We start from the raw sequence: 21,344 nt of genomic DNA, 5'->3' as shown, positions 1-21,344 counted from the left end.
CTTTCACAAGACACGCAAAAAATTTCAACGTTTTACAAATAAGAAAAGATGGCCGAAATAATCGTGTTAGACCTGGCTTTGATGGGTAGCATGTGTTTCTGCCGCAATGACCGGTATAGATTCCAAGCAGATGGACTAACTTGCTTCCCGAGATGCCATCTACTACCCACTAGCTGGTACTACCAAATTACTAATAACTTGTCCCTTGTATGAAAACCAGTGCCACTTGTCCCTTATAGTTTTTTTATTGGCCTCGTATCCAGGGAAGAGTTTTTTTGTGCATCACTAGCATATGTTCCCTGGCTGTATTCAGCGACGAAGATGCTTGCCTTTTTTTGCTACTTGAATTCAACCATGAATACCCTTTCCCTTGATCGAAGAGTCATTTTCAGGAGTGGGATCAACAAAGCCTTGACTTTGCCTCTTCTTTTTGTTCGATGAACTTCTTCTCTTTGTTTTCTTGACGAGTGTAGTAATAACTTTTGCACGTGCCGTCGGCGCTGGCAAGATCCATGGTGCAAATTTTGGCAACGGGAAAATCCATGTGGGGAGATGGTGGCCAATGGGGCATTGGGGCGATGACGCTGGAAAATTTCACTTCCACTTCCGCAACCCTTCGTACAACCGTCACAGGGGCCATTGGCGCAATAAAAATTGTGGTCATGGAGCACTACTTGTGGGTGGTTGTTTTGACGAGGGGTATCCCTCCTCCTTCTCCTCTGTTGATGGTGTCGGTAGCGCCCATGTCACCTCTCCCCTCCCTTCATGTGCCCGCAGTGGGTTCCTCCACTACAATAGGTGGATGCGGTTGTGAGTGATCCTTTTCGACTCTATAGATGGGGTGATGGGTGCTCTTCCGGTAGTTCCCGACACTTCTCTCCAGGCACAGGCACGACTCTCAGTTTAAACATATCAACGTCACGAGCAAGATTAACGACTTTATTTGAGAAAATTCTTGTTTTTCAAGCTTTCCATTCACCATAGTATTAAATATGTTTTTGAGATTAAATATCCGTAGGTCTATCATTATTACCATAAGAGTTTATAAGAATTCTGAGCATTTTGGGCATAAGGTCTAACACGGTTTTTTCAAAATTGTTCGTATAAGCATTTTCATTGAAATTGTTCTACCAATGAAGTTAATATCAACTCGTCACCTTTTCAATGTTTGGAGCTCTTTCAGTACGTCATTGTCACAGTTGATCATCTTTTCATCAAGAAGTTGTGTATCCCTCCGAAAGTGATTGCTCAAAAGATGCCACCTGAAGCGGAGTCTAACATAATTTTGGACAAATGGCTAAGTACAGCATAAAAAGTCCAATCAGTAACTCCGTGAATGGGACAATTCTTATGTATAATTCTCATTCTTTCGCAGGATTGGGCACACATTAATGATCAAGTTGTTTAAAATTCATGGTAAGATTTCTCGATTTTATAATTTTACAATGAGGATGATTTTTTTCAATAAAAGTATCTTTGAACTTGTTTCATGAATCGACACTATTTTTAGGCAAATATAATATAGAGTAATTCTTTGAATCTAGCTCTTAATGAAAATGAAAAGGTTTCAACATCATTACATAAACATTTATCTCCTTATATTTTTTTCACATCACATAACTACATGAACACCCCCCCCCCCCCTCTCTACCCCATCGACGGCCACACCCGCGCCTTCCTGCAGGCGGGGAGACTTCCCAAGCGAGGATGGGCCGCCTCGCTTCCTCGCTGCCGACGCACATCAAAGTGTCTCCGATGTGAGATTTTGGGGTCTCTTCTCCTTGATTTGTGATGTGACTAGTACGCCACACAGATGTTTTTGGCTCCGCGAACAACTCCTGACTAGTGTGTGCACGGTTTCCTGTTTGTATGGTCATGACGTCCGGATTGTGTGTGCTTGCATCGTCTTCATGGATTAGGGCATGCTCAGCATGGATCGCCGTTGCTCTTTTTTTTCCCTCTTTGTTTCTCAATCCGCCTAGGCATAGCTGCAGCCTTCTATGGCTTTGCTCTGTGCCAGCAATTTTTCTTGTATATATTGGTATTGGCTGTGTGCATCTTAATTGCGCATAGGTTGGGTGTTTACTCGTTATGTTTAGTATCCTCCATCACCATGAGTAAATAAAAAGCGTCCTTTATAGAAAAAACATCAATCATGCATACGACTTGTTTAATTAGTACTAGAAGATAGCCCGCGAGTTTGCTGTGGCATGGTAGACTGAAAAATATGGATAATTAGGTCGATGTGATGAATAGTTGTGAGAATTAATTATGAGGTGGTAAGTGATGGTAAATGATTTGGTAACCATGTACTCCCTCCGTTCCCAAATATTTGTCTTTCTAGCCATTTCAAATGGTTACAACATACGGATGTATGTAGACATATTTTAGAGTGTAGGTTTGTTCATTTTGCTTCGTATGTAGTCACTTGTTGAAATCTCTAGAAAGACAAATATTTAGGAACAGAGGGAGTATGATTTGTTGATGTGAAAGGTGCATGCATGAAAAAAATAGTTAGTGGGATGGTAGATTAATGACGTCACGGACATGCATGTGTTGACGTGGAAGCACTACATGCTAGAAAAAAATAGTTAGTGAGTTACAAGTATTTAAAAATAGACTCGCAAAAAAAACTATTTAAGAATAGAAGATGCGCTGGTATGAAAACTGCAATCTTCCCTGGCCGAGGTAATTTTCTTTTGGATTTAATTGCCTATTTGCCAACCCAACACCGAAGTAGATGCCCGTTGACATTGATAAACATGTGACGTGCCTCATGTGGCAGCTGTAAGCTATGCTACCCTACGGGCTACGGCCAATACCTCCACTATATCCCCGTTTATTCATCTCATCCACTCACTTGCGCCATCCTCTTTTGCTGCTAGCAGATCTGAGAGGGTAAAACCTGCACAATATTGGTGAGCTCTCTCTCTCTCTCTTCCCCTGCTCTGCTCAACCCCTTCCTTTTTCTCATCCTCTCGTTTGTTACTTGTTTGTAGATTGTATAAGGGCGAGAGCAGTCATGGAACTGGCGACAGGAGCCATGGGCTCCCTACTTCTCAAGCTGGCCGAGCTGCTCAAGGAGGAGTACAAGCTGCACAAGGACCTGAGGAAGGAAGTGGAGTTTCTCTCACACGAGCTCGAGAGCTTGCACGGTGCCCTCAACAAGGTGGCGCAGGTGCCGCGCCACCAAGTCGATGAGCAGGTCTGGATCTGGGCCCGCGAAGTCAGGAAGGCGTCGTATGCGATGGAGGACATCATCGACACCTTCCTGGTGAGCGTGGACGGCGGCCATGACCATGACCATGAAGTAGCGGCCAAGATGAATTGCCTCAAGTGGTTCAAGGAGAAGACAAGGAACCTCTTCAATTTGAAGAAGCTAGCGGACCACCGTAGTATCGCTGGAAAGATCCAAGACATCAAGAAGCAACTGCAGGCTGTGGCCTTGCGGCGTTCCATGTACAAAGTCGATGATATTGTGGCCAAGCCTGCTGCGACAACATCGACCATGGAGGATCCTCGCCTCTTGGATCTGTACAGAGTGACAAAGCTCTTTGGCATTGATGAGCCACGGGAGGAGCTCATAAGTATGCTGTTCGAGGGGAAGGACGGCCACGGTGTGCACCAAGAGATGAAGATAGTCTCCATCGTCGGATATGGTGGATTGGGCAAAACCACCATTGCCAAAGCTGTTTATGACAAGCTTAAGGTGAAATTCCAGTGTGGGGCTTTTGTTCCGGTCGGTCAGTATCCAGACATGAAGAAAGTTTTCATGGACATTCTAATTGGCCTTGACAAGGAAAAGTATATGAATTCCAATATGATGATATTGGATCAGTATCAGCTCATCAGTGAAATAAAAGAATTTCTCCAGGATAAGAGGTGTGTATCACTCACTCGGTAGAATTCTACCACCCCTACAGTGGGACCTACCAGGGATGGAAGAAATGTTTAGATAAACCATTTTCATTTTACTTGATTTTCCATTATCCATGTATTCAAATTTTAGAAGGTCTGACCGTATATGAACATACTTAAAACTATACATTTTCTAGCTCCATTGTTAAAAATATTCTTATAATACAAAAATAGTAGTACTTTTTTCAGAAACATACTATTTATAAATCTATAGATATATTATTGAAAGTACAGGATTATGCAAAAAATTATGGATCTGAGTTGACAGTGGCAAGAGTTTAATTTTGTGGAAAGACTTACAACATCTCCAACTGATCCCTTCAAATGCTTTAGATAAGTACAAATTTCTAATTTTTTACTCAAAGCCTGACCTAAACCATTACTCAAAAGGTTTAGAGGAGGATAATTTTTACTCGAGGCGCATCTCGATCCCTAAATATACTCGCCCACAGCCGGCTCAAGGAAATTTTTTGTTTGCTCGGAAGACGCCCACGCATCTTCAGTTCCGTCTACGCCTCCGCGGCCTAGCCCCGTACTACCGCCATTGCACCCCACTGCGGTCCACCACTCATCGGTCGCCACAGGCTTGTTGGCAGGGCCGGAGGTCGTTTGCCGTTATTTGGGGTCGATGTACCATGAGCGCCAGTAGAGCAAGCACGTGTTGCTCTTCCTGAGCACGAGCTCCAAGCACACACGATGGAAGACGTGTGGCTTGCCGCACCCAGGCCACGTCGACGAGCACCTCGATGCTCTCGACACGTGATGGGACGGTCACGTTGGCGGTCAAGCCTAACCATAGCCTCGGGTGCCTCCTGTGGAAGCTACTAGGAATACCAGCGGGGCCAACAACACGCCGGCCCACCGGAGCATCTCCCTCGACGTGTCGCAGCCAGACGGGACGACAAACTGGAGCTGCTCCACCTACGTACTTCCACGCCACTGTTGCACCTCCACTCTTGACGTGCCCACCTTCTCTCCAGCGTTGCCGGCGTGGGCACCATCATCGCCGCTCGGCGCAGAGGTACATAGTAAGTGTTCGACGAAATGTAGGAGCCAAATATAGATTTTAGGGAGTTAAGTTTAGGGGATCAGTTAGAACCCCACAAGTTCTTAGAGGAGCAAATATACTCCTCTAAAGTATACTTGGCCGTTTGCACCTCTAAATTATAGGGGAGCGGCAAGGGATGCTTTTAATCTCTTGCGATGACCTTGTTGAACTTGATAATATGATTTCTTGGATTAGTTCTTATTATGGCAAGCTTCTTGTTTTCGTATGTACTCTAGGTTCATAACTTGCTGCATCCTAATATTTTGTAGGCACTTCATTGTTATTGATGATATATGGGATACACCAACATGGGAATTGATAAAATGCGCTTTGGTGGATAATGATCTTGGAAATGTGGTAATCACAACTACTCGCAAATCACAAGTTGATATGGGTGCTCTTGTTTATACGCCAAAAGAGATTTCGTATAGGGACTCCCAAAAGTTGTTCTATACAAATATATTTGGTACAGAGGAATGCCCTGAGAAATACAAATCAGCTGGCGTGTATGATAAAATTACTGAGGTGTCTGAAAAAATTCTGAAGAAATGCAATGGTTCTCCATTAGCCATCGCTACAATAGCTAGTGTGCTAGCTAAGAAACCAATCTTGAAATGGTCACATGCCTACAAAAATATAGGTTTTGGGCATGATGAAGATGACTCACAAGTTAAGAGAACAATGAAGATATTGTCTTTTAGCTATTATGATATGCCATTGCATCTACGGGCTTGCTTATTATATTTAAGCATATTTCCGGAGGATGATTGTATTCCCAAAACAATGGTGATATGGATGTGGATAGCTGAAGGCTTTATTCATGATAAAGAAGGGGTAGGTCAGTTTGAGCTTGGAGAAAGATATTTTAATGAGCTTGTTAGTAGAAACATGATCATACCTGTGGAGTTCACAAGATCAGGCTTCCTTAATGGTTGTCGTCTCCATGACATGATACTTCATGTCCTTCGTTCCTTGTCAAAAGAAGAAAACTTTATCAGTATATTAGATAATGAGCAGCACACGTCCGTGGGCAGCCGGCGAGTTTCCATCCAAAAGCTCGGCTTAGACAACATCAGTACTCAGGTTGTTATGGACAAGTCACAAGTGAGGTCAGTTGCTGCCTTTGGAGGTCTTATGGACGCCTTGCCCCCGCTATCTAGTTTCCCCGTGTTGCGTGTACTGGCAGTGGTGCTAAACTCTGTTTTGAAAGAAAGCCATTATCTGGAGGGACTTGGGAGCTCACTTCACCTTCGGTACATGAGTCTATTGCTTACACGTACACGTCAACTCCCAAAAGATATTGGTCATCTAAAGTTGCTGCAGGTACTGGACATCGGGTGCAGTGGCATAGAAGAACTGCCGGACAGTATGGCCCTGCTACAGGGATTGATGTGCCTACATGCTGACAGGAAGACAAGGATGCCCGATTGGCTTGGGAAGCTGACTTCCCTGCAGGAGCTGTGGATTTGGCCTGCTGCCGACAAGTATGCACGCTTTGTGGAAGAGTTGCGCAAGCTGAGGGAGTTGAGGGTGCTGTTAACATGCAATGATGCGCCTGATGAGAGCGTGGAGAAATAAAGAGGTACAACAACGTTATCTCCATTAATTTGCCCTCTCCCTTCACGTAGTGTACATAGTCTGGAATGGCTCCTGGGAGCTAGATTTGTTTCCCTCTTGATACGCCACTCGGCCTTTCTGCAGAAAAAGAGCACTGCTTGGTGCACCACGTTTTCTGGCCGATGGTTGAACCACAGGCTGTACTAGCCATCCATCAGGGTATGTATGCGGCTCACAATCATTGATTAGCAAGTCATCGCTCAGATGCTCATTCTAAAGGGTCGCTTCGCTGAAATCCGTGAAGAGATGCTGTTGACGGCGGAAGAAATAAAGAGGCCTCCTTATCGACAACATCATGACATCATCTCTGTTCATACTCATTTAATTTTCCTCAGACCATGCCACTCATGGAGCATCTCACCAAGGATGTGCTAGGTCCTGATGCAACAAAATTTCTAAATGATGATCCGATCAGGCTCACTGGCATGTTAACTTCTGTCCTACATGGACTGGTCGCTACTCTTTTCCTTTTTTTTGGTCTTCCTTCATATCCCTATTCATCCTAGGCTAGTTAGTACTCCCGCGCATGCTTATCAAGATGTTACTTTGACCATCAATAAATTATACTAATAATACATAAATCATGTAACTTGGTAAAATTTATACATTGGGTACTAATTTAATGGTATAATTTACTTGGCATATAACTCATGTTTTGTTGCTTCAATTCGTTGTCAAACTCGAGTTTTGGAAATGGGTGTGTGCCATCCTTTTGGAGTTGCAGGAAGTACTGATTTTCCTAGCCCTCTTCCCTGTTCCTGGTTACAGGAGGCACAGGTTGCAGCTGCTCGAGGACACCTCAAGCTACTCAACCTTGCTATCCAGCAATTTACGCCACTACTGGAGGAAATCAAGGCTGCGTTGAATCAAGCACAAACCATCAGTAAGCACGGCCATCTCTCCACTGTTAAGAATACTCATTGTCTTAATTTGTTATTTCCATTCCTCCTAGTTTCTCCCTCCATTTCTGGACAAATCGGGGGACAGTGAGTGATGAATTCAAGTGCCATGTGCTCCTCCTGGAAGCATTGAACCGCATGATCAGGCCTCCCTCTTTAGCAACGGAAGCTTCTGCTCTGTTGATTTCTTGTGATTTACTAGTCCCAGTCCCAGCTAGCAGTGGTGCACACCGATCAGACCTACGGAAAGAGGAGGGACATATTCCGAAGCTATGGTAATGGTGAAGGTAGAGGCAGATAAACATGCTCTAAATTAATAAGGGTGGTTTGGTTGAAGTGGAACTACTGTTTGCTATCTTAATAAGGAACTTGTATGAATCTAATTTTCTATCTGTTGTGCTTGATACTCTCTTGATTAACAAGAGTCATGCAATCATCTTTTCCAACTGTTTGTGGTCTTTCCACTTTGTATTTTACTACTTTGAACTACTCGAACCACTTTTAGTAAATTTGGCTGTGTGATGCAGAGGCCAGGGCCTTTCCCTTTTTTTGAAAAAACTCTCTTAATTATGACTCTGCACTCGATCTTCCGCTATACTACTCAAATATTCTCTTAATTTTGGCTCTTAATTATGGTTGTATCCTGAATCTCTCTATTTATGGTATATAAGTTCCATGGAATATTGCAAGTTTGTGCATGAACTGAAAACAGTGAGAACTGTAACTGTAAGAACTCCACACTTTTATGTGAACTGGATGACCAAAACACGCATCTCTGACAAGAAAAACACACAGGGAAACATATAAAAAGGAAGTACAAGCTTTCAAAGAACAGTAACCTTGATTGGCTTCTTGAATTCTCTCTTTGAGCTCTATTCTCTGTTGGGTGAATCAGCTTATGTGTCGTACTACTGATATAATGTATTATGGGACTATGGGAAACAGAATTCATAAGCAAAACTGCAGTATGACATGTCATGACACAACCAGACCAATCAGAGAACTCGATAGGCTTTCTTTCCTGAAGTTTCCTCCTAGGGCCCTCAAAGCATTTGAACAGACTAGCAGTTCGGCCATCTCAAAGTCAATGCAGCACAAACACCAGCAGCAAAGCTACTCGTGCAGTTGTCCTTCTTTCAACCGGCTTATTTTGTGAAGCGTCACTGTCTGTGTAGATGCCAGGTGACGCAAAACCTTTTTGCCATCAACATTCACTGTCTGTGTAGGTGCCAGGTGGTTAGTACAGCCTGGGTGGATGGCCACCGGAAAATTTATCGATGGGGCCATGTACACATGGACGGTAACAGCCAATCTGACCATATATACTTCATGGTTTTCCAAGACCCTGCAGATCACCCCGGACTGCATATTTCATAACCACTGCAGCCACGGCATGCATGTGTTTATGACACTAGGGCAATTTTGACCCCTGATGTGACGGTCTGCTCGTCAAGACCATAGAGAACATCGATGAGATGCATCCTGAGAGAGGCAGGTCCTTTAGCTGACTCCAGCGAGTCCGAAGATGGCGAGTGCACACGCTGCTGCGGCCAGGGCATCGGAAGGATCCGCCCCGACAAAGGCCGCTATAAGAGCTGTCACAGCACACCCTGTCGCCGTGATCTTCTGCACCATTGCCACACCATTGCTCACACTGATGACTTGCTCACCATCAGTGATGAAATCAACAGCTCCAGATACTGCAACAACCGTCCCGCTGGACCGTGCCAATGCTTTCGCGGCTTGCAGCGCTTCCCCTGAGTCATGTGAACTGTCCACGCCCTGATGTTTGCTATCAGTACAACTGTAAGCAAGATGGAATACTGTGAGTGGTGCAGGCTTGGTATGTGTGTTGGTCTTCAAATAACTGTGAGATAGGTCAACCAGTCAATCGTCCTGGAATCCAGGCAAGAACTTTACTAACAAAAGTGACGTTTGACCAGACTACCCGTTTAAAATTCCTTGAGAGACTGGATAATATAGTTTGTGGAAGCTACAAGACTAGTGACCTGAGTGCATCACCCTGACAAAAGAGGGGCGGAGAAGAAAAGAGACCGCCAGGATAGGGGGCAGACAGGACTGGGTGGAGGGCCTCGACATGAACCATTTTTCTCATGGACTTCATCCATCGTGGCACTCTTCGTCACATGGCATGCCAGCGTGGCAAAATCGCTTTCCTAAGCTCGAGTTACGGGGTAAACTATGTGGTAGTGGATAGCTGGGTGGATTAATCAGTTTAGTATGTCAGGGGGGGGGGGGGGGGGGGGTGGACTCGTTGTTCTGCCGTTCTCATGTTCTGCAGTTGTGGCACAAGGTAACTTCAGCATGTTTGGACCTAAGCTTCTGCGCTACTTTTGGCGGCTTTGGCAGCTAGAGCTCTCGGATGGAGGAAAAAAAATTCTCACAGATTGCAAAACCTTGGAGATTGCTACTGAAGCCAAAAGATCTTCTCTCTAACCCTGGTCACTGGAGCATCAGGCCTATCCTTGCTGACTTCTTTCTAACTTGTACAGCCTTGAGGAACTCTGAAGTCACTCACATCCCTACAATTGCTAAGAGGTCTTTCATAAATCAATCTTCTCATAGATGTGATTTCCTTTTAGCAAAGGCTCAAGATGTAACTCCACAATGGCCGTTGAAGCCATCAAACTCCACAAGGGTAAGCTGATGTCTGACAAACACACACGCACAGGTTTGGACCTTACAGGTTGTATCAGACTGCTTATTTGAGCTTTCAATTAAAGCTATGTTTTCTTTCAAAACTGAAATTAGCCACAAGAAAAGGAAGGTAAAGACTAGTAGAGAAGGTAGAGGTTGAAACGTAATGAGGAGAATGTTCAGATGTCGTATTTTCCTTCACTTCATTTCATCCAGTTAACTATTGATCTCATCTCATTAATTCTATTGAACGGAATCTCTTTTGACCCTAAAGTAATCGAAGGTCCTGTTTATCCTACAGTTGCACACGGCAATTTGACAATCGATCATCTTATTTAGTCAAGATCTTGTGTCAGTCACCGCTAGGATTGCAAATTGAGAAAGAAGAGATTCCCGTGCTAGCAATGAAGGTAGGGGAAGAGCAGGTACCTTGAAGGAGGAGTTATCTGAGCTGGAGGCGAAGGCAAGGATCTCAGACGCGTTGCCCCTGACTTCGGCGGGGCAGAGTTTATTTTTCTTAGCAAAATACTTCAGCTGAGCCGTTGAGAACTGGAGATTGTATCAGTATTTCTCTTGGTAGTTCACCTTTTGGAGCCACAGAGAACTTGTATCCAAACCTGGTAACTCCTTGACCCTCGTAACTGGAAGTAGTCAGAGGAAAAAGCTCTTGATGGTAGGAAGAAAATTCACGGCATATATAGCTTACATGGAAGATTACAAGTTTGAGCATCAACTGAACACATGAGAACTGTGACTAATAACTGCACACTTGACGTGAACTGGATGCCTAGAGCACACATCTCAGACAGAGGACACACAGAGGAACAAAACAGAGCCTTTCAAGCTTCCGAAAGAACGATATCCTTGATTGGCTTCTTCATAAGATTCTCTCTTATATTCTTTGAAGTAAAAAAGGAGCTTACTCGATCATCCCTTGGATGATTCAGCTTATATGTTGCAGTACTGGTATAATGTACCATGGAATATGGGAAACAAAATTCAGAAGCAAAACTGCAGCATGACGTCACATGGATAACCAGACGAACCAGTAAGCTTCCTTTCCAAAGTTTCCTCCCGGGGCGGCAGGGCCTTAAATCATTAAATTCATAATAGCAGTGGCGGCTCCAGGAATTTGCAACCGGGTATTCATGTGTATTCATTTTGCCAAAATTATTGTTGTTTTTTGAAAATTGTCACTGTTTTGCCAAAATCAACACTGTTTTGTAAAAATCATGGGTATTCACATGAAGACCCAAGAATACCCCTAGCGTCGCCCGTGATAATAGGCATAGGGGGATCAAAGTGTTTGAACAGAATAGCCGTTCGACCATCTCAAGGCCATTGAAGCACAAACACCTTATTTCGACTGGCTTATTTTATGAACATCATTCTCTGTGTGACATCACAATTCACAACTATGTACGTACTTACTACAGCCGGGATGGTCACCGGATTATTGATGAGTGATCTGACAGCCAATCTGACACGATCTGCTTCACGGTTTTCCAAGCACCAAGGAGGCAAAATGATCCTGCAGATTACTCCAGACTCTGTATCTCCTACAGCACTGATAGCCACGGCACACATGCATTACGGCAGCAGCGCAATTTTTACTCCAGATGTGACGGTCTGCTCGTCGAGACCGTAGAGAGCATCAATGAGATGCATCCTGAGAGAGGCAGGTCCTTTTGCTGACTCCATCCCTATCTCTCCAGCGAGTCCAAAGATGGCGAGCGCACATGCTGCTGCAGCCAGAGCATCGGAAGGATCCGCCCCGACAAATGCCGCTATAAGAGCAGTCACAGCACACCCTGTCGCTGTGATCTTCTGCATCATTGCCACACCATTGCTAGCACTGATGACCTGCTCGCCATCCGTGATGAAATCAACAGCTCCAGATACTGCGACAACTGTGCCGCTGGACCGTGCCAATGCTTTCGCGGCTTGCAGGACCTCCCCTGAGTCATGTGAACTGTCCACACCCTGCAGTTGGCCACAAGTATTAGTACCGATAGAAGCAAGATGGAATATATATTGTAAGCGGCAATAGGCTTGGTATGCACATTGCTCATCTTCAAATAACAGGGAGATAGTGCAGTCAGCCAATTGTCCTGGAATGCATAATAGCACCACTACTGCAGGCAGTCTAAAATTTCTTCAGAGACAGGGTAATGACTGTAGTGCATCGCCCTGATAAATTGTACTGCCATTAGTCGCTTATCTCTCAACCTACTTATCGCTGTGGGAAAAGTGCTGTGGGAGGAGGGGCACGCTAAGGCAATTAGTCGCTCTGTTTTCTGCACTTGTGATACAAGGTAACTTCAGCATGTTTGAACCTTACACGTTCCGTGTCGAACTGCTTATTTTAGCTTTCACTTAAAGCTGGGCTATGGTTTTTCTTTTAAACCTGAAATTAGCCATAAGATTTACATGGACAGCATATGTTTCCAGCGAGTCAATTTGAGTGACAACCACAATGACCCCAAATGAGCTGAAGAATCAATCGTCGTGTACCAGGAGCACGTGGATCAAATCAGTTTATAACATTGCAGTTTCACAATCGATCACCCACTGCTAGGATTGGATTGGATTGGATTGGATTGGATTGGAAATTAACAAGCAGTTAATAGGATTGGATTTAGTTGAGGTACCTTGAAGGTGGGGGAGCTGTCTGAGCGGGCGGCGAGGGCGAGGATCTCGGACGCGTTCCCCCTGACGACGGCGGGGCGGAGCGCGAGGAGCTCGAGGCAGGCCTCCATCCGGAATTGGGAGGCGGCGGCGGCGACGGGGTCGAGCACCCAGGGGCGGCCGGCGGAGGCGGCGGCGCGCATGGAGGGGAGCCAGTCCTCGGAGAGGGTGCCGACGTTGATGTAGACGGCGTGGCAGCGCGGGGTGAAGTCGGGGATCTCGCGGATGCAGTGGAGCATGGCGGGGGAGGCGCCGGCGGCGGTGAGGGCGTTGGCGGCGATGTCCATGGAGACGAGGTTGGTGATGCACTGCACCAGCGGCGCCCGCGCGCGGACGGCCGACAGCAGCGCCCACGCGCGCCGGCCCCACCACGCCTCCGTCCTCTCCTCGCCCATGCCGACGGCGAGGCTGCGCGGGGGGTTGGGTGGGGGAAGATTGACTTGGTTATGCGGCGGCGTTGGCGGCCAGCGGAGGAGAGTGAGGAGGGGATATAGATGCCTTGTGCAATTTCATCTTGGTGAAAACTGTAATTTGCGCCATTCGTCTCGATGGATTTTCAAGAAGCAACAAAATGTGTGTACATGGATGTTGCGTTGGCATGCAGCTAGTGGCTTGGACATTTCTAGTCGCATACGTGGACTCCTGCGTGTCGCCATACAACAGCAAATGACCATTTGGTCACTCAAGGAGACGTCGGCCAGTGATATTTACACTGCTCCAAAGGTCAACATGAAGGGGCAGGGCGGCCTGATATTTAGTTTACACCGTGCTCACTCCCTATAAATAGCTGCCGCTGCTCATCTTGCACTTCACACATCATCGTGAGAAAGAAAGGGTCGCTCAGAAATAGACTTAGAATGAAAGTAGAGCGAGGAGGAGATGCTGGTATGCATCGCTGCAAGCAAATAGGAGGAGAGACGCTACCTTGATATAGAGAAAGGACCAAGCAGAATATGTAGATCATACAATATCGTTATACGAAGGCGAGCCCGGTCAGTGGGGATACTATTGAGTATTGATAGCATGGTTTCTATGGAGGCAAGTAGCTGCTTTGCTAAACTCCCTGATTGTTCCTTATTGTTGTCTTCCTTGATTATCTGATTTTATTGTCGCACCTTGATCTTTATTGATACTCTGCTTGATCCTTTAGAGAGGGATGTGTTGTCCCCATAGTCCATTTGTTGATGGAATCAAAGTAGTTTGGAGGAACTCCTAAAAAGTTATGAGTGTATTGTCTTGGCTGACATTTCAGTCATCTTGTCATTGATCCACTCACATATCATACTCTGTCCATCTTTATTGGTGTCACGACGGCAAACGTATTGTACCTGTCACAGTTCAGGTATGGGACTGCCTGAGTTCTCCGCTAAGGACGGACCTTGTTCGGGAACGTGTCGGTGATGGATCCGTAGGAGCGATCGACATCAGTAGGTCCAGGTGTCCGGGTCTTAGTGGGTTCAAGAGCTCTGCTCTTCTGAAACCTGTGTGTTTCTGGTCAAGGCTGTTGACGTCGGAGTACCCCTCTTAAGAGCGTAAAAGTGTGAAATTTCACCCCTGTGACTCCCGGGTTGGGAAGCTTGCGGTCATGTGTGACGCCAATAATTCCCTTGTTCGTTTTCGCCATTGAAACATGTCTCGAGTATTATTACCTTGTTTATCCTTTGAATTCAATTCATCTGTTGATCTACATCCTCATACTACTCATTTTGTTGAATACGTGAAGTATCTACTTGCTGAGTATGATTTATCGTACTCATCCTTGCTTCCAATGTTTTTTAGATGCAGACGATGATTAAATTAACATGTCTTGAAGACGTCGTCATTCAAGTTAGGCCTGACCAGTGGATGGGAAGCGACTAGAGAATTTAATGTATTTTGGCTCTTTGTAAATGTAAAGGAATTTGTATAGTCAATATATGAGCTTTTGTGATCCACGGCTGGTTATGCCTGCTTAATCATGCCTTGCGTGACTATAGGCTTCTTGGTCTATAGGCGCGCGCGACTGTCTCGCCTAGGCCCGGTCTCGGGGCGTGACAAAGAATTTGAGATTTGCCGTGGCCAGGCTCGAGCGCATCCTTGGCAGAGTTGACGTCCCCGACGAAGTAGAACATCGCCAACGTGATATCTTGAGGATGCAGGTGATGGACGGAATTTGCTACCAGGCCAGAGACATGGAAATGGAGCGGTTCCGCGGTGTTGTCATGCGCGCGATTGCACGCTGTCAAGCTCTTCTAGAAGAGGCCCAGCAGCCCCAAGAGCCTCCCAGCGCCAGCATCTCCGTAGGCGGAGGCGGGTCGGGACACTTGGAGTGAACGGCCGCAAGGGTGCTAGGCTGAACGGCCGCAAGGGTGCTAGGCTGATCATGGAGTGAACGACCGCAAGACCATCGTCGGAAGGCCGCCAGCTCAGCCTTTTAGCTTATATTTTATTACAATTGTTTGCATATGTAGGTCGTGAGTGTTCTGGGCCTTGCGGCATGTGGCATTTTAAATTATCCTGAATATGTAAGACAACTATTAAGAATTATTAACCATTGCCATGTAAATTTGCCTCAACGACGAGCAGAGCACGCGCAGGGACACCAGTGCGGAGCGCGCCGCGGCCGCCTCAATGGCGAGCAAAACGTGCGGACGGACATGAGCAGAGCGCGCCACGGCCGCCTCAACGACGAGCAACCACGTGGTCAACCTTCTGCCATCAATAAATTTTGACCTTGTTTCTCGTCACATTGCAGAGTACAATTCAATAAGTAATTGCAAATCTGTTCACACCTATCAAACTAATATGTGTTCACACTTAGCACCGGGCTATAAAAACTACCCACTCGAAAATTACTTCACAGTTCCTCTCCTCATCACCCACAAGACTGGTCTTTCCTGCCAAGTCGCTCCGCCATGACCGGTAGGAGGAGTTTAGGGTGGACATATAATCAGCCAGCAAAGACCAAGGCCGCGGAAGCACTAGAGAGGTCCCGCTGCGAAGCTGCAGCCGCAACAGAGATGTCCCGGCGCGCCGTGGAGCCCTCGAACGAGCTCTCAGGGGCACGCGAGGGCTCTCACAAGCGCATTCGCGGCGTTGGCCATCGCGACGAGCCGGCGTTCTGAAGTCCTTCGCCGGCGACGACGACATTCTCGCTGGCGTCACACGCAGCAGGAGCTGGTCGACGGCTTGATGAAGCTGCTCAAGATCAGCGATGCCTTAGTTGACAAGGCGACCGGCCTCGTCGAGTAACTCATGGGTGACAATGCGAAGCTCCTCAAGTTGGTCACGGAGAAGGAGGACGAGGCCGCCGGCTGGAAGATGATGCATGAGCAAAGCAGTGCCTCGGAGATGACGCTGAAAGCGGTCGTCGAGGAACTGATGGGTGGCTTGAGGAAGCTCCGGATCGAGTGTGAGCAGGAGGTGGAGAAATCCGTGGCTACTTTCAAGCAAAGTCGTGAGGAATTGAAGAAGGAGCTGAAAGATTTCGTCGCCCGGCGATCCATCGACGAGTAGAGACAGTAGCGACCCAAATCATTATCTGCAATTTCCTTCTTCTCTTGCCCCGTTCACCCGTGACGCCATCATTATTTACGATTTTGGTGTGGCAAAAATTTCGCTCACACTTGAAATGGTCAAAATTTCGGAAATTTCAAAAATTTCGATAACTGTTTCGTACAAACCAACGATATGTACGATTCATCGCCGGAGCGGGCACATTCGAGAAGCGAGGTTGTCCGGCTACAGGTATCAAGTAGCGGCGGCGGTCAAACTCGTCCTCGCGGCGCTCGTACTGAAGCCAGAGGACGAGGCGACGCAGCGTTGCAGGTCGCCGGCGTTGAAGCGTGTTGAAACCTGCACCATGTTTTAGGGCTCTAGGCTGAGCATGATGGTGCGCATGCTCAGTCAAAGCGCTCATGGAGCAGGGGTCAATGCCTCAGTGGTGTAGGCTCGGGGCGATGTAGCGGCATCAACAGTGCAGTCGTTGGTGTTGAAATATATTACCCTCCGTCAGTTTGAATTTTTTAGATGAGTTTGTTGGAGCATGAATTCAATATGGTATTAGAGCCAAGATGTCTTGAGTTCAAGACCCTGCCAACGCAATATTAAATAAAACGATTCTGCGACCTAAATCGATCCCACATCTAAGGACTAAAATAGGCTAGACGTGAGGGGGGGTGTTGAAATATATTACCCACGTATCTTCATCAGTTCGGACTTTTTAAATGAGTTGGTTGGAGTATGAATTCAATAGTTGGCAGCGACAAAAGCAAACGGTGAGCATGTGTACGGCGAGAAGGACCTATGCTCGGAGGCCGGGCAGGAGGGTGCGCGGCGATAGCCAGTTGGTGGTGGCCTAGCGCACGACCCGGACCTACACACACGCATGCAGCTATGTACGAGTATCATGCCCACGGCATGCACATGCACAAGGAAAATAAACATGCAGATAAACTAGCTAAGACACTAACACTTGCTCCTGTTCCACATCATCCGTGTCTTCCAGTGCAGGCGCATCTGAAGCCGGACACGAGCGCTGCAAGCTTCGGCATCCCCGACGGGTAGAGCCACCGCGGGATGACATGGCTAAATACTGCATTGCACTATCGCCAGGTTGCCACACCGAGCACTCTGTCAGTGAGGACGGCAACAGCTGAGACGATGTGGAGCTGCGCCCCGGGCGACCGTCCACTTTGCAGGACTTTAACGCAAAGGGCAAGTCGTGCACTGAGCCGAGCAAGGGCGGCGAATCCGACGCGGGCACCAGCACGCCCGCCGCACGCCGCACGAGTTTCAGCCGGTGGTGGACTGGTGGTGATGAACGTCGTGTGGCGGGGCGAGTCGTTGGTAGCGGCAGACATTGCACGCCAAATGTTTGTCAAAATGTCTATACCAGAGTAGACGGAAGGAAAGATAAAACCTTGCCACGTGGGCGCGACGACCGGTCAAAACTGGAGTGAGGGACGAAACTCGTCCGGTTTCAAGAATTGAGGATGCAAATTGTCCGGTTTTAAAGTTGAGGGACCAAATTTTGACTTTGCTAAGAGTCAAGGGACGAAAAGTATACTTTTCTCTAAATAGAATAGTATGATAAAGAAAAAACATATTCTTCAGCCCGAGAAAATAGAGCCATGAGGCGGATTAGTTGGAATATACTTGAAAAACAGAGCAAGATGACTTTGTAATTTCAGCATCAACACAAGCAGTAGTCGGTTCAGCCCAAAAGGGTATCGAAACAAGCATGGATTTCATGCAACCAGATAATAATCGGAGCTTCTGATCAAAAAAACTTTATATACATAGGCAACGATTGACATACTAAGGAGTCTCATACTTGATCCAGTTAACAGATAATTCAGCTGATGAAGATACGACAACTAGGTCGTTAAGAAGCACCAGCACTCAATAACCATCAGATGAAAGGCCATTCGCTCCAAGAACGAGTTTTCCGAGCCGGAAAGAAGTTATGCGGAAAAAGAGTTTGTTTGAGCTGAAATTTATAATCACTGATGCCTCCGTGACCTAGATTAAAACTGCCAACCAGTTTGCCATCATTGTCAACGTGAAGCACCCGGCAATCAAAACTAACCAGCAAGAGTATGCCACCATACACCGAAACAACGTTTACATACCAGTGGTCATCACAACCTTTAAACTGCCCCCTTATTTCTGCAACCGGCAATTTGATTCGGTACTTTAAGTCCCAAACCTCACTTTTGTAGTTTTGCAACACCCATATATCGACAATTTCAGTGGCACTGTTACGGGTATAGATGCCAAGTGTGCCATCTATCTCAAAAATATTTGAGTTGTTGCAAACAGTGCCATCCATCTCAAAAACATATGAGTTGCTGGGAAAAATTGGAACACGCATCCGTTGGAACGACTCAGCTATGGTGTCGAATACTATTACATGTTTGCTTTCAATCTGACTGTGCATTGGGTTGTATTCGCCATGATGATGTGCTGGGTACCAATGTAGATTATCATGGACCAGGGCAGAAGCATTTAAGCATGGTGACACGGTCTCCGACCACCCGACGTACCTCGGTGGCTTGCGGGAGCCCAACACGGAGACATAGCAGCCAATTTGACCTTGAGATAGCAGATCTACATGCATGTGCCTCTCGTGGCTCCTCCGGTGTAGTAGCAACCGGTACTCACCAGTAGGGCGGTGTGGGTACATCCCTAAGATATTTACGTCCTACGATTTTCCGATGCATTCAAACTGACGAGTGACAAGGTTAGAGACGTAAAAGCAGGTACCCATCATGCCACAGTTAGAAAGGATGACGAGGCCGTCCCAACGAAAATATATTTTAGAGCAGGTGCGCCCCGGCCCGCCTATCTGGTGCGTACATACGCCTCGTGATATGTGCCAGCCGCTACCGTAAGTTCGCCAGGCCACGGTTATATCGATCGGGTTAGCAGGTCCTTCGTCCGTGATCTCGCCTACTACATAGCGTAGGGTACTGTTCATCAGCTAGAAACGAGACAAACAGCTATGGGACACGGCCCGTGACTCTGGTCTATAACTCACTTCAGCCGTGCGCATGGTTTCTCTGGTTGTCGGGATGTACTTTGCCATTGGGCGCATAGCAGGATGGTGACCATTCATGGATCTATTTGCGCTGCAGGCCAGATTGGAAACGGGGTTGGGGCAGCAATAGATCTCAGGTGTTCATCTGTAATCCGTCGTCATATGCAGGTAAGATGGCAGGCTGGCTTGATCTGTATTTATCGAACGGGGTTGGGGCACATTTACTCTGGCTGTCTTGACTAGTCTTGGTAAGGTGGATCGAATGGACATATTGGCTGATACGTTCCTATCGTGGATGAATCAATGTTTACAGTTAGGCTTTTTGGGTGTATGGGACGGGCCAAGGTGCAAGTCTGAATTTCGACAATATGTAAAAGGTGTGCGAATAAGGTGATCTGACTTGACCGCGCCATTGCTATATTTGACTCTGGATACAAATCCTGTACAGCTTCCGATTTATCTATCCAGGGTTCTTCTGACGTGAGGCAGAGAGCAGACCAGAGTCAGTCCAACCTGGATAATCATGCAGGTACTGTATTCTTGCCCCAGTACCAGTCGCAGTGTACATGGGCTTGGTTGTGAAAGGTGTACAGAAAGTGGGTAGTTCTTGGCGCAGATGACTAGATTTTGCAGATTGCATATCTATGATGTGCAAAGTACAGCCATGTACTCCTTGGATGCAAGATACAACATTGGTTGTTTTTGTTCAGTGGAGAGTGCGACACGATTGATGATGTGTGTAGCACGATTGCGGCAGTACCTCCATGTCCATCTATTTTAATGTTTATGGAAATTATACTGATGTGGAGGTTGTTGGCTCCAATTGGGATTGAGGGGCTTAACCTGTCAGCAGTATCGTACTTGGAAGTACCACAAAAATGCATGTTTCATCCTATCTGCCAGCGGCTCCGTTTATGCTATTCACGGCATATTGTTGATTTATCTCTGTTTTGTTTTTGCCCAGAATTACAGCAAAATCAACAAACTGCCCACGACCTTGTAAAAAAACTGCCCACGATACCTGAAGAATACGAATCAGACAGGGGAGATGGCTACATATAATGGTCCTACTTACTGATGTTCAGTACATTTTCACTCTTCACTATGTGAAATAAGCAGAAAAGAGTGAAACTGATTATTACAAACTGAAATATTTCTACATATTTTAAAATACTTGAAATAAGAACAGAAGAGTGAAAGTGATTATTTCACAAACTGACTACTTTGGAATAATAATTTTCATAAGAAAGAAATGCAAAACACCGATCATGTGCTTGGCACATAATGGTCATGTAGATTCAACGTTCATGGGAAAGGTACACGATGCTCGCACATGCCAGAAATAGGTTACTTGTGCGAGGTACAAAGTCGGGGGTTTATCATGTACACTAGTACTCCCTCTGTAAACAAATATAAAAGCGTTTAAATCACAGTGATCTAAACGTTCTTATATTTGTTTACAAAGGGAGTACTTGGTACAGCACGGGATCCATTTTCAAACGTTCATGGGTAAGGTACATGATGAAGTGATCGTGTACTTGGCACATTGTACATGTTCGAGATGCTTATGACGCCCCTGGTTTGTACAATGCCCATTATTCTTATTAAATACTCCCTCCGTCCGGAAATACTTGTCCTACAAATGGTTGTATCTAGACTTATTTTAGTTATAGATACATCCATTTTCAACCATTTCTAAGACAAGTATTTCCGGACGGAGGAAGTATTATATATATGCGATCACGCTTTTTCTGTGGGGGTAAGAGCATCTATAACCGGACGTCTCAAACTGTTCAGCCTTATCCTACATGGCCACATCCACTTTCCCCCTTTCCGTGCCGCTAGCCTGATCCCATCATCCACTTCCCTCCCTCTTGCCATCCGCCTCTCCGCCATGGCCCGGCAAAAGAAGACCACCTATGCTATGCTATTTTTTTAATATTTAGAACGAAGGCTCAAGAAGAGCCCGGCTTTGATTTAGCAAAGCGGCTGATAC

The 21,344-nt window shown here is 46.3% G+C and overlaps 2 protein-coding genes and 1 long non-coding RNA gene across 3 annotated transcripts; 2 read left to right on the top strand and 1 right to left on the bottom strand.

The window, feature by feature from the left end:
* Positions 1-2,824: 2,824 nt before the first annotated feature.
* Positions 2,825-8,292, top strand: LOC109744992 (disease resistance protein Pik-2-like). The gene is made up of 2 exons (XM_045234355.2): positions 2,825-3,882; positions 5,236-8,292. Exons 1-2 carry the CDS (start codon positions 3,023-3,025, stop codon positions 6,542-6,544), a joined length of 2,169 nt encoding a protein of 722 aa, XP_045090290.1. The 5' UTR covers positions 2,825-3,022; the 3' UTR covers positions 6,545-8,292.
* Positions 8,293-11,481: 3,189 nt separating this feature from the next.
* On the bottom strand, positions 11,482-13,402 carry LOC109745005 (hydroxyethylthiazole kinase). Its single transcript, XM_020304146.4, has 2 exons — positions 12,792-13,402; positions 11,482-12,123 (listed from the first exon to the last, which is right to left on the bottom strand). The coding sequence occupies exons 1-2, from the start codon at positions 13,221-13,223 to the stop codon at positions 11,731-11,733; spliced, it is 825 nt and encodes a 274-aa protein (XP_020159735.1). The 5' UTR covers positions 13,224-13,402; the 3' UTR covers positions 11,482-11,730.
* A 241-nt stretch (positions 13,403-13,643) lies between these two features.
* LOC141042526 (uncharacterized) lies at positions 13,644-14,762 on the top strand. Its single transcript, XR_012205677.1, has 2 exons — positions 13,644-13,866; positions 14,608-14,762. It is a non-coding gene; the product is annotated as an uncharacterized lncRNA (long non-coding RNA).
* Positions 14,763-21,344: the final 6,582 nt, after the last annotated feature.

This window comes from Aegilops tauschii, chromosome 3 (genome assembly GCF_002575655.3).
Source record: "Aegilops tauschii subsp. strangulata cultivar AL8/78 chromosome 3, Aet v6.0, whole genome shotgun sequence".
In the NCBI taxonomy this organism is placed as follows: Eukaryota; Viridiplantae; Streptophyta; class Magnoliopsida; order Poales; family Poaceae; genus Aegilops; species Aegilops tauschii.
This window is presented reverse-complemented; position numbering and strand designations above follow the sequence as displayed.